This window comes from Cryptomeria japonica, chromosome 6 (assembly GCF_030272615.1).
Source record: "Cryptomeria japonica chromosome 6, Sugi_1.0, whole genome shotgun sequence".
NCBI lineage: Eukaryota > Viridiplantae > Streptophyta > Pinopsida > Cupressales > Cupressaceae > Cryptomeria > Cryptomeria japonica.
This window is the reverse complement of record NC_081410.1, coordinates 664,815,896-664,833,803: the sequence shown is the minus strand read 5'-3', so window position 1 is coordinate 664,833,803 and position 17,908 is coordinate 664,815,896. Positions and strand designations below refer to the sequence as shown.

At 34.8% G+C, this 17,908-nt stretch overlaps 1 protein-coding gene across 2 annotated transcripts in view; it reads right to left on the bottom strand.

Annotated features, from left to right (window-relative positions):
• Window positions 1–2,541: 2,541 nt before the first annotated feature.
• Window positions 2,542–17,908, bottom strand: part of LOC131045991 (ubiquitin carboxyl-terminal hydrolase 2) — a 29,980-nt gene continuing 14,613 nt past the window's right edge. Inside the window, exon 2 of one of the 2 annotated variants that reach the window (XM_057979623.2) lies at window positions 2,542–3,150. In XM_057979623.2, coding sequence (XP_057835606.1) covers window positions 2,892–3,150 — 259 coding nt within the window. In that variant the 3' untranslated portion in view covers window positions 2,542–2,891. The remainder of the gene's footprint in view (window positions 3,151–17,908) is intronic. The other variant, XM_057979624.2, reaches the window with a different exon arrangement.

Sequence of the window (17,908 nt, the reverse complement as noted above, 5' to 3'; positions counted from 1 at the left end):
TAGACATTGAAAATATGATAGAAACTTCATTTGAAAAAGAAGATACAATAGCTAAAAAAGTTTGAACAAATAGATTTTGTAAGATTTTTAAATTGTTGAATATATTACACACTATTCACATAAATTCAAACATTAACAATCTGAAAAAGTTCAAAACATATAATTAGTCATTTGCAAAAATTATTTGAACTCAATAACTGCTGTAGTTTACCTCCCTGCCAACAGAAACTACTATTAGCAATAAAAGATGCCTAACCATAAATATTCAAATATAAGTAACGTTTATCTACGAGTGCAATTGTAATTAGAGTAGAGAGCGACCACATGCATGAAGTTGTATATCAACACAAATAAATAGTCGATGCCCAAAAGCTTTTTTGTGTAAAAATCCTCAGGAAATTTCCTTTTTATCTAACATAATTGAACTTATCCACAAAAGGTGGCCCTAAACCAGTAAGAATTAGCAGGTCAAATTATGTGGATTAGTAATAAGAATCATATAGAAGCATGAGCTAAATAGGGCTGATAGTATACTTACACGACGGCATGGCAAACTGAGTGTGTAAATGAAATTTACTTGCACATGTTTAAAATGGGAAAATCACAGCAAACTAAAGACTCTAAGAATTGAGTACATATTGTCATAGTCTGCATATACACAAAACAAAATTGAAGAATATAAAATTCAATAGCCTCTTAAGGCAGCCACGACTAGATATGTGAAGTTGACATCGATGCTCCTGCATCTGCAATCGTTTGCTTCAAACTGGCATAGTCACAATCTAGTTTGATGTTTGCAATCGCCCAAGAAAGTCTAAGAACTTGATTACCTCCTGCTTGAAAGTGAAAAAATGACGAGTAACTTTGTGGGGTTTATAAGAAAAAAAAAGAAAAAGAAAAAGAAAACAAAACCTTCACAATTTTGAAATACCCAGCAGTTTTTTCAATAAACAGCATGTTAAACACGTTTTTCAAATTTTCTCTGTTTTTTACCGTTTGAACAAGGTTTGAATGCAAGGTTGCATGGGTACTCGTACCCAGCCCTTGGGTACTCGTACCGGAGACTCGGACGCGTCTCCCGCACCGGAAACTTCGTTGGAAACGTCTCCATAGAGAGGAGACTTCTCACTAACGTATCCGCCCGTCTCCCACCGTCTCCAAGCCAAACCAAAAAAAAGGAAACCTTAAAATGTTAAAATAAACAAAACACAAGCAACAAAATAATCAAAATGTAGTACAAATGGAAAAAAAACAATGCTCAAAACAAATGCAGGTCACAAGGATTTCTTAAAACGTTGCAACAGCCATTACTAAATTATTATATTATATTTAATGTCATTATATTTAATGTTCAATGTCATTATATTTTCAGAATTTCTATAAATTATTAGATTATATTTAAAAGAAATTGGCGTCTCCAAGTACCCACGTCTCCTATTTTGAAAAAATAGCCGTACCAGTACCAGCACCAGTCTCCAAAGTCTCCAAGTACCCCCGTACCCGTGCAACCTTGTTTGAATGGCATTGACCCATTTATTGAATAGCCTGCGCAATATAGTTCTTACCAGCCCAGGGAAGGTGGCAGGTGCCAGTACCCACGATTACTGACAATTTTTTTCCCAGGTTTTGCTACAACAATGGAAATGTTCTTATAAGCCTCTTAAATCTGATAAGAATGAGAGTATGATTCACTAGCCAATAGTATTGAGGCTCATGCCAATAGAATCAAGGAAAGAATGTAGTCTGAGAATTCTTAATGTCAAAGCTTGATTGACCTGTGTATAGCCAATGAGCCCTAAATGACATATTCAATAAATTTATAAACTCATCTCTAAATCCAAGAATGCAATCACCATGGTACTAGCAGAATGAACCTTCGTGCATCAGGAAAAATTTGGAATTAGATATTCCCAGATATGTTTAAGATCTTTCAATTGAGAATAGACTAGAGATGGTATGAACTGGATAAGCAAGTTGGCCAGACAAATTCGTGGGACTCAGAAGCCCTCATGAAACTTCAATAAAAACAAGTTCTCCTGATGATGCACTGATCCAATACTAGTAAACACTAATGATAGGATGTACATTATGAAGAGAACCAGCTCACAAACCTCCAATTGTTGAAACTGGAAAGTAAAATGCACCTACAACCCTAGACAAAATAGCATTTAACAAAATTGAAATCCACAAGAAGAGATGTAATTAGAAAATCCTGCCAATAGACATATTTGCCACAAATACAAGTTATCCTGTGACCCTAATTTGCACCAGTTGTTCATTATCAACAACGTCAAATAACTTCTGACCTAATAGGCAAGTCATGTTGCATAGGATCAGAAAATACATGTAACTAATAACGTTAAATAAGTTTATGGAGCCTCAAGAAATAATTTTGTTCATGGATAATGGTTTTTGAAAAAAGTGCATTGTCGCAGGCACCTCATGTGTGGAAAATAAGGTTTGTTCAGTTCAAAAAAGTGGCAATTTTAAGTTTATTTCAAATATTCCAAAGTTCCTGAGAAGTGCAAAAACACATCATCATTCTTTCAAAAATGCATGGGTATGCTAATTTTACTTCTCCCTCAACAATATACAAAATAGAATGCAAGTACATGACAAAGATGGCAAGGAACTTCCTTAATTTGGGAGAGTTCCCTTTTCCACAAGAAAGAAAGAAATTTTATATATAATTCCACAGGAAGTTTATCCAACAGTAGCGGTTCCAGACCTGCCGAGATATAGCTTCTTTTGATGGAGAGACTGACAATATGTCCAGTTGAAATATAATATTTACCAGCTGTGTTTCCTTCTTGGAAAAGATCTTATTTAAAACCATTGAGATTGTGGCTTATCAATCCAGTTGCTAAGGGTAATTGCAGACTGGATATTTGTCAAAGCACATCTTTTTCATAAAACAGCAGGTAAGCTTCTCTTTGAAGAACCTCCGAGAAGGATATCTTACGCACAGATGAGTCACTAATACAATACCATGTACTTTGGTTAGGATCATCTTCATCATTTACCTCTTGCATTTTTTCATCCCTCGGACCCCTGACATAAGCAACATAATGCCCACCTCTCATAGAACCAGAGTGCTCAACAACTCCTATTAGATGGTAAATACAACTTTCTTTATCTGGACACCTGCAACTACAAAGTTTTATTTGGTTAGATGCTATCTCACGATGAAATAATCAAAATCTAAACATGAGCAACCATGGTGTTCATCATTTCATTATTGTAACCTTGCTTCTATATCAGTATGAAAAATTTATACATTTTATTTTTGTGTGCATTGCAACCATACCCCCTTCAAACTACTGAAGTCAGCTTTCTCATTTCAAGGACAAAGGAAATGCAGGAAAAATAAAATCCATCCACTTCAAACATTTACTTTATAGGTGCATAATTAATATCATGTAGGTATCAACAACACCAATGTTGGACTTGTAGCTCCGTATCAGAAAGTAATTGAACAATTAAAGTTTATGCATTTGGAATTTCACTCCTCAGACTATGTTAACTGCACATACCAGCTGGTATAAACCATAATAGATAATTATTACAAGCACATCTTTCCAAAATATGATATTATGAATATCAATTGTTCTGGAATAGGTTGGCTTAGTGCTACCCATTTGGGATGGCAAACAACTTTCAAACAAGTTAAGATTGGTCTCCATCACATAAAAAGTGCAACGACAATTAGATAAAAAAGGTGTAACTGAAGACCAATGAAGAATACAATAGTATGTAGATCAATGAGGCATATAATTAATCAAACCTATCAATCAATGGTTTTATCCCTACATTAAGACTTATTTATTGATATTCAGGTATATTACATGTTACCTTGCATCCAAGGCCTTTATAATACTTCATTTTAGGCATTAAAATGAGTTTATAAATAGTATCATACAAGAAATGTTGAGTACTCAATGCAACTTGTATTCATGGGATCATCCATTCAAATTAAATACTACATAATAGTGAAAAGATACAGAAATATTTTAGCAATGCAACTTTTCCTCCAATAGGTCATTTTTTAAAATATCTTCCGCAGAGTCTCAGATTAGTTTCAATAAAATGACAAATAAATTTGAATGATTATTTATGACCGTTAATGTATGGCGACTGATGAATAAAGAAAATATATTTGACGGAATCCCATTGTTCTAGTGCCAATGGACTGGTAAACAAATACAGACTCGAAACCAAAGCATAACCCTAATATTTGAGATTGAACCGTTCTGTCCAATCATTGCAAATCAGAAATCCACAAAGTGAAGAAGTAAAAGAGAAAAAGTTGGCACATAGTAGTCATTGGCTATAAACAAACTGTGTAATATCTGTCTTGAGCCCCTTGAATATGCGTATGTCATGCATATATTTGTGAACATTGTGCAGGGGGAACTTTGCATTAAGAGCATGTAAATGGTAGTTAGAACCTTATACATTCTGCATTAAATTTGCCTTATACAAATTTTATTTTTTTTAAATATAGATAATATATTCAATAAATTTTTATAATATTAAATTTATAAGTTTCAGTTTAATAATATAAATTTTTAAAATATTGTATAATTAAATGAAATTATGAAACTTAGCTGAATATTATAACAATTTAATTACATTTAATTATATAACAGTTTAAGAGCTTATATTATTATATATTAATGCTAAACATCTAAAAAACATTTCAATAACCTAAAATTAAACTCATAAAAAAAATCAAACGCAGTGAAAAAATCGCAGCAGACAGCATCACAACAGAGTGAATCGCAGAGGTCAAAAGCTTCGCAGTCACATTTTACTATTGAGGTTGAAAGCATTGCACTGAAATGGAGTCACAGAATATGTCATGCGACAGAGAGGAGGCGTCGCACCAAACTGTTGCAGTCACCCGACAGAACTGGAGGCATTGTGTGGCTTTGTGCTTCGCAAAAGAAATGTTTTTTTACAGATTGCGATTACTGTGTGGTTTAATGGGCACGTTTTTATAAAGGAAATGCCCCAAAAATCCTAAAAATTATTGCCAGAAACCCTAACAAGCATTTCAAAAAAAAAAATTAAATGAAAAAAAGGTGCACATTTTCTGTATGAACATGAAGTCGAATTTCAATGAATTTGACAAAAAAGTTTAAAATTTGCTGAAATTTGAATTTCTACCATGAAATTTGCCAAATTATGTGACTTAGGTTAGAACTATATGGTTCTAACTTCTTCAAGTCCATGGTAGATATGGTGATGCAGGAGCATCCCAGGAAAAACTTCATCTTGAATATTCACAGGTCATGTTGTGGTCTAGCAGCATAGAGATTAATTTAAGATCTGAAGGCAGAAACTCTGTTGAGGTTCTGCAAAGGAGACACCAGATGGACCATATTTTAATAGAACGTTTACATACCCATGACAGAAAAACCATTTTGGGTTTCTGCAACAGAGAAAGGTTCTGAAACAAATGTACCTTGCTCAGATCTTGCAGGCACATATAGCATAACCAGACACCAATTTCTTCCTATTGCAAGTTTTACAGCTTATTAGCTGTGTAATTATTAGAGCTTACATTTGAGCGATTCATCATTAGAATCATTTGATACTCCCTTTGTTCTATAACCTCTGATTTTTTAAATAATAAAGAAATTTTGTTTTTAGTGATCTTTTAGCCAAACTGATCTATGAAAATAACTTAAATATTAAGAAATTAATATTCTATTCAATGTTACTAGTTTTTTGTCCACAATGAATTGTAGTGCACCCTAAAAATGAAGATTGGCAGTTGACTTTTGCTTATACAACCTCAACTGCACCATGATCTTTGGAAAAGAGCATTGTTTGTAACAGAATTGCAACAAAACCACGGAATGGCCCCTCAAAATATAGTTATTGGTAGATGTGGAGGATGAATAGGATGCCTAACAGATGCACAAGCAGAGGCGAAATTAAAGATGTGTTGCGAACTTTGCAGATAAAGATGGATATGCTGAATTGTCCCAATGAAAAGGGTGGCCTGCAGAGATACCTGATGAGAACGAAGATGAAATTTATGTCCAACATCAAAGGCCAGAGCTAGAGCTATGAGCTACCAATATGCTTAGCATTGTCAATGACAAAATGGGAAGTAAGCCAAGAATGGATATTTCTGTGTATTCAAGAAATTTGAATCATCAAGAATTGATTGGCTGGATATCAGACTTGGAAAGGTATTTAGAATATGAGCAAATTGCAGATTCTAGGAGTACAAATCCACAAACACCAACCTTGAGGATCGTGCATCACTGAGGAGTTCAGATGGGATGTGCAGATCATACATTGAATGATTGTGCAGATTCTCCTCACTCAAAGAATCCCCACACATGTTGTGAGAGCTTGAATCCCCACACATGTTGTGAGAGCTTGTTTTATGCCCAATACAACTACAATCGAGCTCTTCATGGCTCCACGGGGCACACAGTCCATTTCAGGTTTGCCTCAAGTTCCACAAGTTCCAACCACTGGCATTCATGGATGAAGAACTGCCTATCATGTTGGAAGAGACATCACCCCATGTGAAAAAGGAAGTTGATAAAGTGACAATATTTGCTGAATAGATCAAACAGATATAGTAATTTATTTCAAGAGATGTAGCAAAGTAGTCAGAAGTAGGAGCAATGAAACAATTAGCATCATGTCTTGCTCCAATTTCAGGTGAAAGATTAAGTTTAGTTGCATCTTTAAAAAAGAGGCTTCAAGGCACAAACAAGAAGCTCAAACCACTACAATATGAACCATATTATAGTAACAGAAAACGCAAAAAAAACATAAGTACTCAGCTTTTAAATGTACACATGACCTTTGGTGTGTCAAACCTGCATAAAATACTAAAAAAAACACACATTCAATTAAAAAAATGCATTTAAAATTTTTAAGCATGTGTAATTAAAAAATTAAAAAAATTCAACATAGTTCGTGAGGAATTCTACAAAAGCCTCCAAATTGATTTATTTTGTCATTTTTTCACTTTTAAGCAAGAGGTAAACAAATTTTCAAAATTTCCAATCAATTGCAAACAGTAAAAAAAACAGTTTGTGATTATTAAACTAGGGCACAACAACAACATTTTACATTGCTCCTTCAAAACCTCGTTTCGCATTTTTTCAGCTACACAGTGTGATAGAGGTAGTTTTTTTCAAGTTTTCTTTTTCTAAACTTCTAAAACCGTAACTGAAATTCATTGTTTTAAACACTACCCCTAAGTTTCGGAGTTAGGGTTTAACTTTTCTAGTTTTTTGAATGAAAGTGCTGTCTCTTTTTTGTAGACCCTATCCCTGAGATGTGAACTAATTTTCTATGTTACCCCAAGTCTACAGTACAGGGATGGCAAGGGACGGGCACGCGTTTCCAGGACGGTGATTTTTTTTGCCAATTTTGGGGACGGCTATATAAAAATAGGAAAAGTCAAAATATATAGGGAAATTCAAAATATTCATATGAAAACATGGATAAAGCATGCACATATACATTATAGAACCTTAACAAATAAGAACTAGCAGAGTTCTTATGCCAAGTTTGTGTTAAATTGAGAGTCAAAGTCAATTTGCTTATAGAATTCATTGTCAAAATTCACTGTCAATATGCAGAATTTATGGGGACGTCCCCTAGGAGTCCCCTGTCCCCAAGACGTCCTTGGGACGAGGACGCGTCCCCGGGTAACATAGCTAATTTTTTAAGTTTAGAGTTAAGGTTTTTGTTTATTTAATTTTATGAGATATGGGGTTGTTTTTTCTGTTTTTACAATTTATTAGAGGTTACTAAGGTGATTTATTGTTTTTTGGATAAACCTAAAAGTTGCAGGTTACTATGTGTCTATTATTTTATATTTTTACATTTTTTATTTATGGTATTAACAATGGGTATGGATGAGTTTTCAATTTCAGCCCATATTTCATCATGCCACAAGAGGACTTTGCATGGGCATAATGCACTCCGGTTCCCAATAGTCAAATCAGATGCACCTTTTGTAAAAATGAAAATGGTGGGCAATCAACTGCTTCATATAGCACCTTAAAAGGATACCAAGGCATGGAGTGGAAGTTTGCACAGATATGTGTCCTTTCGATCTGACCAAACAAGAAAGGTTGTCAATTAATGCTTCTACAGAAAGTAAGATGAAAAAGGCTAGAAGCCTAGAACTACCTTGGGTTCATTGACATGGGCTTCTGGTGGGGGTGATGATAATCACAATGTAGTAGCAGCTATCGGTTGAAAGGAAGCAAGGTACACGAAAACGCTTTTCACACCAATCTAATGAAAAGAGTATTGAACAAATTCTTTAAATATTTACAACTACAGAAAAAAAACAGATATGAAAATTAAATAAGCAATATACTATAATACAAGTGTATGTGGGGAAAAATCTTTCAAGAGAAAAACCCCATGATCCAAAATATTCCATTGTATTATTCAATAAATCAAACAATTTATAATACATACAAAACAAGCCTTTACAAGATTATCACCAACATATAAATCAAGAATCATTCCAACAGCATAACAATACCTACAAATCAACTATGCAAACTCCAACTCCAAGCACCAATAAATAGGTGTAATACAAATTGGAAACCATGAATGGTTTGGTAAAACCATTGCAAACCCATGAGAGATATTGCACCCAAATGCATGGGTTCAAATTCCAATGCCCCTCCTTGGTCTTGGTCTTCCCGACTATTTTTAGCATATTCCTTACACAACTTACAATGTCATAACTTACCATATTTGACCACCCAAACTTGAGCGCCCCAATTTGTCCTCATTCCACATTCAAAAGATGCTCCACAACAAGTATACCAACCTAGCATAATGTTGATCAAGATTCCAAAGCAAACTCACTCTTACACATTATAGAATCTATTGTATGTAACTCCCTTCATGATCAACTTACACATACCACAAGGTGCTGACACATGGCCAAACTATGACACCTCAAAGTGGGACGCCTAACAACTCATGTGAGGCCAAAAACTCACTAAAGACAAAATCTATGCATCCTCCAAATGGGATGCCAACTCTCCCATAAGAAGACAAAATCACTAGAAGACAACAGCAAGTGCATACAAAATGTATTAAAACAAACATTGGTAATGCAAGGTTGAGAGTTGAGACAACTTCTCTAAACATTCTCCCACTTGACACCTTGAAAGAACAATAGGGAAATCCACCAACATTCAAATAAAACTACTGGGGATCGAGAGGCATATAGACTCACTGCACCACCTGAATTTCTTTGTGCTCACAATCTTGGTCAAATAACCTGCAATATTTGTCTAAGTATCAACCTTCTCCAACATCATCCTCTACTATGTCACAAACAAAATGGTACTAGACATCAATATGATTTTCCCTTGCATGGAAAGTTGGGTTACATGCCAAACATATGGCACTCCAATTGTCACATAGAACTACAATAGCCCTTGCATCTAGCCCAACATCTGATCACAATCTCTTAAGAGCCTAATGGCTTATTTACACGCAAGAGTAGCTACAATATACTTTCTAGTGGACGAAGTGACCACAGCCTAATACTTACTTATCCAACTAATACCACCACCAAACATCATGAATACATATCCACTGGTGGATCTTCTATAGTCAGTATCACCAGCGCAATCTAAATCCACATATCTAAACCTTGAGTGCCTATAGGTTAACCATGGTAACATAGAGAATACTTGGAAGTACCTCACAAACATTTGAAGGTCCTTTCTACTGCATCCCAGTGTACTTGTCCAAGATTAGCCATAAATCGACTAAGGACTTCCACCATTTGAGCAATGGCTGGTCTTGTACAAACCATGGCATACATCAAATGCCAACAACACTAACATAAGGAACTTTGTTCATATCTTCCATCTCACCAAGAGATTTTGGACACTACTCAACATTAACAAGAACACAAAGATCACACAATAGTCTGCAAGTTGCCATGCTAAATCTTTCCAACATTGAGTTCGCATAGTCTGGCCTAGCCATAGATTTTTGTTAGCTCTATCTCTTTTGATCTCCATCCCCAAGATATACTTTGCTGCCCCTAAATCCTTCATCTCAAATTGTGTTGAAAGCTGGGACTTCAAGTCACAAATCAAACTCTTCCCATTACCAAAAAACATATCAACAAAATACAATGCAATCATTATAATACAATCACCATCCATCTTATAGTAGATGAAATGATTCATTTTGGATCTCAAAAATACCAAACTTAACACGAAGGTATGAAATTTCTAGTACCACATCTTACAGAATTGCTTCGGACCATACAAAGGTTTCTCAACTTACAAACCAAATGCATTTTACCTTTCTCAATGTAGTAGTCTAGCTGTGACAATGAAAATTCAAATCACCATAAATGGAAGTTGTCTTCACATTCATTTGCTCAATCACAAGATCATATGCTATTACGAGAAATTAAAAGAAATTGCTCAATCGCGAGATCATATGCTATTACCAAAAATTAAAAGAAACCAAATGGATGTCAGCTTTGCAACAAAGTACAAAATATCACCATAATCAATTCCCTCAACTTGGGAATAATCTTTTGCAACAACTCTTTCCTTGTACTTCTCAACTCCACCATCTAAACCAATTTTCTTCTTGAACACCCATTTGCATCCATCAAGCAAAGGTAGTAGATCCCATGTTACCATCTCTTCTTTAATGTTAGACACCAATTTTCTTCTTTAATGTTACCATCTCTTCATCCATGGCCTCTTTCTAAGAATCTGCATCATCCATACTCATAACCTCCTTTACAATCCTAGGCTCATTATTGTTAGTAATTAAAGAAAAAAACCATCTCCAATCAAGGAGAGAATACCCTTTTAGTTGTTGATGCCAAGTGGACCTCCTCAAGAACTAAGGTGGAGGTTCTACCTCCTCTTTTGAACCATCTAAAATATTTTAGCTCTCCTCTTCAGGTCCTTCAAGGGCTTCAAATTCAACTTTATCTATCTCTAGTTTTAGTTCAACCACATCTTTTTCCTTTTCCTTTTTTGCCTTCAAAGTAGCGGATAAAGGATTAGCTTCTTTGAAGATAACACTTATGCTATACAAATTCTTTCACCTACAAGATCCCAAAGTTAGTACCCTTTCACACAAATACCATAACCAATGAAGATAAACTTAATGACCTAGTCCTCCAACTTTAACCTCTTCTCTAAAGGCACGAGCATATGTCTCGAAATTGAAACCTCTTAGATGTTTCAATGAAGGCATTTTGTCCTAACAACACCTCCATAGGTATCTTCTCAACAAGAGTTGATGTAGAGTACCTATTAACCAAGTAACAAGTCGTGGCAATTACTTCTACTCAAACGTTTTTGTTGTAAACCAACTCCAATAAGCATACTCCTATGATGTGTTGTTCTATATCATTATCTTTTACAAAATCCATTAAAATTTGCTAAACAAAATGTACTACCATTATCAAACCTCAAACGCTTAATCTTTTTACAAGTTTGAATTTTCACAAGAACCTTTAACTCTGTTAAGTGACTAAGACTTTATTTTACTTTTAAAGAAAATAAACCCATGTCATATTATAATCAATGAATAATACATAATATAAAGATTTAGAAATTGAAAAAACACTAACAAAAACGAAAACATCAAAATGTACCAAGTCCAATATCCCAGAATATTTGTGAGAAGTAGAGAAAAACTAAACACGATTTTTCTTTTCATAAATGCAATGTTCACAAAAATAAAACTCAAAATTACAATCATTCAACCACTCAACAAGGTTTTTATTGTTCATGGTTCAAACTTCAAAGACTTTTCTCACCAATGTGATCAAATCTCTAGTGCTATAACATTGTTTTCTCTATAAAATAAATTGTTTCCAAAGAATGAGCACCATTAGGTACCCACAAAGCATGACCATCAAAAGTTGATACAACACACTTCTTTGTTGTTGGTTGCAATGGTGAAGGTGAAGATTGCAAATCTCTTCACAGGAGTAGAACTATTGTGTTAAACAGTACATACATCAAGCTGAAACAAAGTGTTGATCCAAACACTCTTAGCAAGCACCATAGCTCCTCAAACCATCTTACGCCCCCCAAAGCATACCTACATCATTCAATTTGCGTACAGATAAAAGGTTTTGTACCAAACTAGGGATATGCAACACACCATCAATCCCCCTCACGCGTTCATTAGGGAACATAACCGAAACTCTTTCACTGAAATAACACCCCTTTTTATTTGGGATTCTTTGCAATAAGAGACAAGAAATATACACTTGCAGTAATGAAAGCTCACTGCTGTTAATGAACTGAAATTGATTGGCAATGTTTGTACTCCTGCTGTTATAAAAATCATTGATAGATATACAATCAAACTGAACATCATTGCATAAAATAGATGATATATGAGACCCAAGCATGAAGTACCTCCATATAGGGACAAGTTGACAAGTTGCAAGTCTGATAAGAGTTCGACGATAGGCTGCTACAGAAGGGAGTCACGCCTATGCCTTCAAGTACTCTTCAATTCTCACTCCAACATCCACTCAAGGCCTCAAACTGAGTAATACCTCTGAAATCAACCTCCCAGCAACTTGCAAATGGTCCGATTTCCTTGTGGACAGTCTGTTGTAGCTTTCTGGGCATGAAATAGGTCTGTTATAGCAAAATAAATGCCTCAGAATTCACCTACACCTTCATCCAATCTTCCCAATAGCACACTAATCAATCCTGATCAAACGTAAAGTCATATATGGATGAAAGGACACAAGCTACAAGCCAAATTAACACCTCCAATGCAGTTTCAGCATTAACCAATACCCCAGGAACAAGTGCGACCAATCATAAACTAAATTTCAATGCCATCAATCCCTAAAACTTACACTCAAACTGAAAGGAACCAACTTCTAAACCTTATGTGCCCTTCACCAACTCCCAAGAAACTTACTGAAAATAGCAACCTTTCACCCCTTTGAGACAGTCACAACCTTTCACAATTACCAACCTTTGATCTTCAACCCTTTGTAAGAGTCACAACCTTTCACAATTATTACCTTTTTGAAAGAGCAGAACGCTTCATAATTTTTGCCTTTTGAAGGAGTCACTTCCTTATTCTCTTCCTATCCCTTTCTTCTTCCATTAATCCTTCCTTAATTCCTATGCTCCATTCTTTCTTCCTTCCTCCAAATCCCCTTTCAAATGAACTCTTCTCCCTTTTATATCTCATGTTTGAGGGAGTCACAACTCTTCAATGGATGCCTCTTGACCTTTCATTAAACTTAATTAACTTTAAATTATATTGTATTTATTTATATATTTATATTTTACTTTTATTATCATTTATTATTAAATCCTATTTTAGAAAGGGAACATTACAGTTTTGGATGATCATGACATACTCGCTTAAACCAAATAGCTGCAACTGCAGGGGCATCAACTTCTATTTCACATATCCAGTAATAGCTGTCTTGGAGCATATTTGACATTTTGAATTTTGTGTTCTATAATTTTGTTTTGTACGACAGTTGACCTATGAGTACTAAGGCTATGACAATATGCAAGACTAAAATTGATAATGAGAATTCGAGAATAATTGACAACATTGAATATTTATTGGTCTTGTAATTATAGTTTTTGTTTCTCTTTCTATGCACTTTGTTTGGCTTGCAGTTTTTTTATTAGTATTTTAGTGTCTTTTAATCTGTCATGTCTTTTTCCATTTTAAACACATATAATTGAATATCATTTACAGTTTTGGTATGCTATGCTATTGACGTGTAACATGTAAGCCAATGTCTCTACCGGCCACACATCATTATCAAGATGGGTGATAATGTAATTAAACTCAGCTTGCCACCCCATCTCTAGTTACATCCAGTGTTTAGTGATATTTTTCACCACTATTTGACACATCAAATGTTGCTGAGCAACTGTAAAGCACATAATTTAACCCTAGCACTGCCATTTCAGTTTCTACTAATCAGATTATTGACACATTAGTCAAATGGATGAAGTATCAATCAGTCCCACTATCAGATGGTGAAGATGGGGCAGTTTCTGCATCAGAGAAGATGGTTCAAGAAGCAAAGTCAGCATTTGTTTCCTCATCTGGTGCAAAAACTAAAAGCAATGGAGCCTGATGGTTCTTAAGGAGAGATGAATGACCTAAAGAACATCGTGGGTCATCTTAGTAGCAGAATTGGATAGGAATTGTGACATTGACAAATGGATTATGGAGGTACCCAAATGAATAACTTCATCAACATTTATTGTTTTCTAATAAGTTTGTCATTATCCAACTGCTCATATCAACTTCCAAGGGCAAGAGTCACTACCAAGCGTCGTGACTCTTCAATTCTCACCAAGAAACCTAATATATTATTTTTTGTAAGTCCTCTAATTTTTGAAAGTTAAATAGTTGCTGAATTCAGAGCATGTAAGCAGAGGAGGCCATACCTCTCTCTTACAGACTTTGTCCATTTTTTATATGCTCTAGAAGTCATTTGTTCAGATATTCAGTAATTGACAATTCTAATCACTCGATTTTGTTTAATTGATGTTTATAATACATTAAGTTCCTCAACTAGCATGTTGCCCAATGGCTAACACATAAATTCTGATCAGTACAGCAAGAGGATCTCTAAGAAATTTAAATCAATTGCAAGCGATGTTTATAGAAATGTAAGCAGGTCAAGCAAATTCTCTTCTTCCTTTTAAACGAATCAAACTAAAATTTATAAGGTGATCATAATAATTATTTAGTGTGTGATAACACCATCCTTGTATGGTCAAAATTTAAATTTCAGTGATCATAATAATTATTTAGTGTGTGATAACACCTTCCTAGTATGATCAAAATTTAAATTTCACCTTGCCTATTTAAGTTCATGTTCTGAGTGAAAAGAGCTGCCATTGAGTATTAATAGGCAAAGATTTTTAATCCATATTAAGCTTTGCATATTAAAAAGAAAATGCAAAGAAAATATCATATGATGATATTTGACTTCTTGAACAGAGATTGAATAACAGTTTTTTAAAATTTAATCAACCCTCCACCCCCATGCAAGAAAGAATACAAATAGTGAGAAAACACATGTAACATCACGTTGATTGCATGAACTAGAAAAAGTGCTTAGACCATAATCATCTAGACTATTGCAGAAGCAGCATGCATGGGTTCAGAAATAGGACTCATGAAAGGGGCTATAGACCATCAGCCTTTAGACTATTGCAATGGCATGCGTGGATTCAAAATTAAGATTAGTCAAAGGGGGACTATGCTCAGCCCCTTTTGACAATGAAATCTAACCAAAACTGATTAACATTACTCTTCTTACAGCCAGATGCTTTTTCAAAGATACTCAAAGATGAGATTCGTATCAGAGTTTTGTTGGGGAGGTGGGAGGCACCGAAAATATAGTGCTTAAGGAGTCTTGCTGAAAGTTCCCTAAGTTACAAGATTAGCAGAATGATTTATTTGATTCATAAGGAATTCTAGAGAGAATTCTATGCCACAAGTGGACGACATGCAAGGAGCACATGGGACGTGGAGCAAGATGAAGAATACCACAATAAAGAGAGTTGAAATGGCAAGACATGAAATTATAGAGGTAAAAATTATGATGTTAAAAGCAAAGAGAGCTCTTTCTATGGCAGATTTGAAAAGAAAGAAATCTGACTAGCTTTAATGACTTATGTTGGGCCATCAAAAGTCTGAATTAACATACAAGCTTTGAGGGAGTGTCCTTTGAAAATTCCCCAAGATGATTATGTGAATGGACTGCGAACTACTTTTCTTCAGCCTGGAAATTCTGGTGTTTCCACTTTTCATTCAATTTGTGGAGATGCACCACCAGCAAAGGGCATTGGCAGTTCAAAAGAAATTGAGAATGAGGTACTGCACAAGCCAAATGAAAGAGAGAAGCACAGTAAAAGATTGCAGTGCTATGCAAGACGAGAACAAATGTAAGGATAAGAATTAGCAGTGGCACCACTAGTATGCCAGCAATGCATACAGGCAGAAACAATTTCTAAGTATTTTAAGAACTACCTGATCATTCATCCATTGATCTTATTTGGAGGATATACTTACTCTTGTGGGATTCCAGAAGGAACGAAACACAATAAATAATGAGAATAATAAGAATTTTGCAATAAGGATAATTTCAATGATATATCAAACTGAAGAAGACAAAAAATGCTATGGACAACACTAACAGTTTAGCCTGGTTAGAAAATTAAGAGTGTATTTTGACATTGATTACACTATCACATTCAATTTTGTCAAGAGATTTTGGACCTTGAGGTGCTGTTCAAGAGGAGTGAAGATGGCCTAGATTTAGCATCTAGAGTGGGAGATATCAAGAAGCATAAAGTTACTTGTAGACTTGAATCCAGGACATAACCATAAAAGACCTTGGTGAAATGTTTGTCTCCCCTTCTGAATTCATGGGCAAGAGCTCAGCAAGAGAAGAGGGAGATACAGTAGTATGGTAAGCTAGGTCACTGGCAATCATGGGAGAAAGTTCAAGTATTTTTTGGTTGTAAAGATTATGGATATGACGTAAATGTTGGAGAGATGTATCAGATCTCACATCAGCCAAAGACTGCAGATATTTAGAAAAAAGGACTTTCATATGCAAGACAATTTTAGATTCAAGTTGGGAATGCTTTGTGCTCCAAAGGATGTCAGAGTTCAGCTAGAGACAAGTGCTTTGTGCTCCAAAGGATGTAAGAGTTCAGCTAGAGACAAGGGCTCATGCTTCAAAATTTATTGATCATTTTGGCATACCAAAGACTTTTGCACATTTGCAAAAGGATGTATTTAGACCAAACCTGCATGATGATGTGTAATATCCCCTTCGCAAGTGTGATCAATTGGCAAAAACCCTTAGCCTAGTTTAATTCCTGTAGGTTAATTGGGGTGTTGTAGGGGAATAATTAATTAATTTAAATTAAGTTGTCTAAAGTCATTCTTGTTACAGGCAACTTATATTTTATTAATTTTGGATAGTTTATTAAAAATTTGACTTTTGGGGGGCCCAAATGTAAAGTTATATTAAAAAGAAGTATTAGAAGTCATTTTGAGAGGGAATGAAATATAATATTTCAAATATTAAAAATGGGATATAAAAAGAAGAGCTTGCAAAAGAAAATTCATTCTTGGCATTTTATTTTCAAAACCCCAACTTTGGAGATTCATCTTTCCTACCCTAGGCCGAAAACCATATGGTAAAAACTGATTTCATGGACGGAAGCCCCTATTAGCCAATTTGTGAGTGGATTCATCCAAGATTCACTGATGTGCTAAATGTTAGAAAAAATTAAAGAATTGAATCTTAACAGATAAATATCTATACATTTCATTTCCAAGTTGCATTTGATTAAAATATTTGCATAGCAAATTATTTGTCAAACATTGGAGTGAAGATTATATTTATATTGTTGATTACATCATAAAAAGGGCAAAGTGTACAATTTTATTTGGCATTGACAGAAGACTTCTAGTGAGAATGGCAGCCGTTAGCAATATCATACCAGCCTGAATTTTGCTACAACAGAGTGAAAATGACTTCAAATTTCATCTACAATAGTAGCGCATCAGTTCAGATCAATACATCAGCCATTCTACAACATAGGGCAGCATTGACATCATCTTTTAGCTGTAGCAAGCATTTTGGGTATCATTTTATCTAGTATTTAGTTTACATGACAACTATTTGACAAAATCTTTCTTTATCAATTGTTGGCCAAAAGTCAAAAAATAGTTATAATTATTGTATGATAAAAGAAGACGTCAATGCAAAAAAATTCAATATCCAAGCAACCCTACAATGTTGCTCCATAACCTCAATTTTCCACCAATGCTCTAATTGCCAAAAATTTCTTGGCCTTACAAGGTTAGA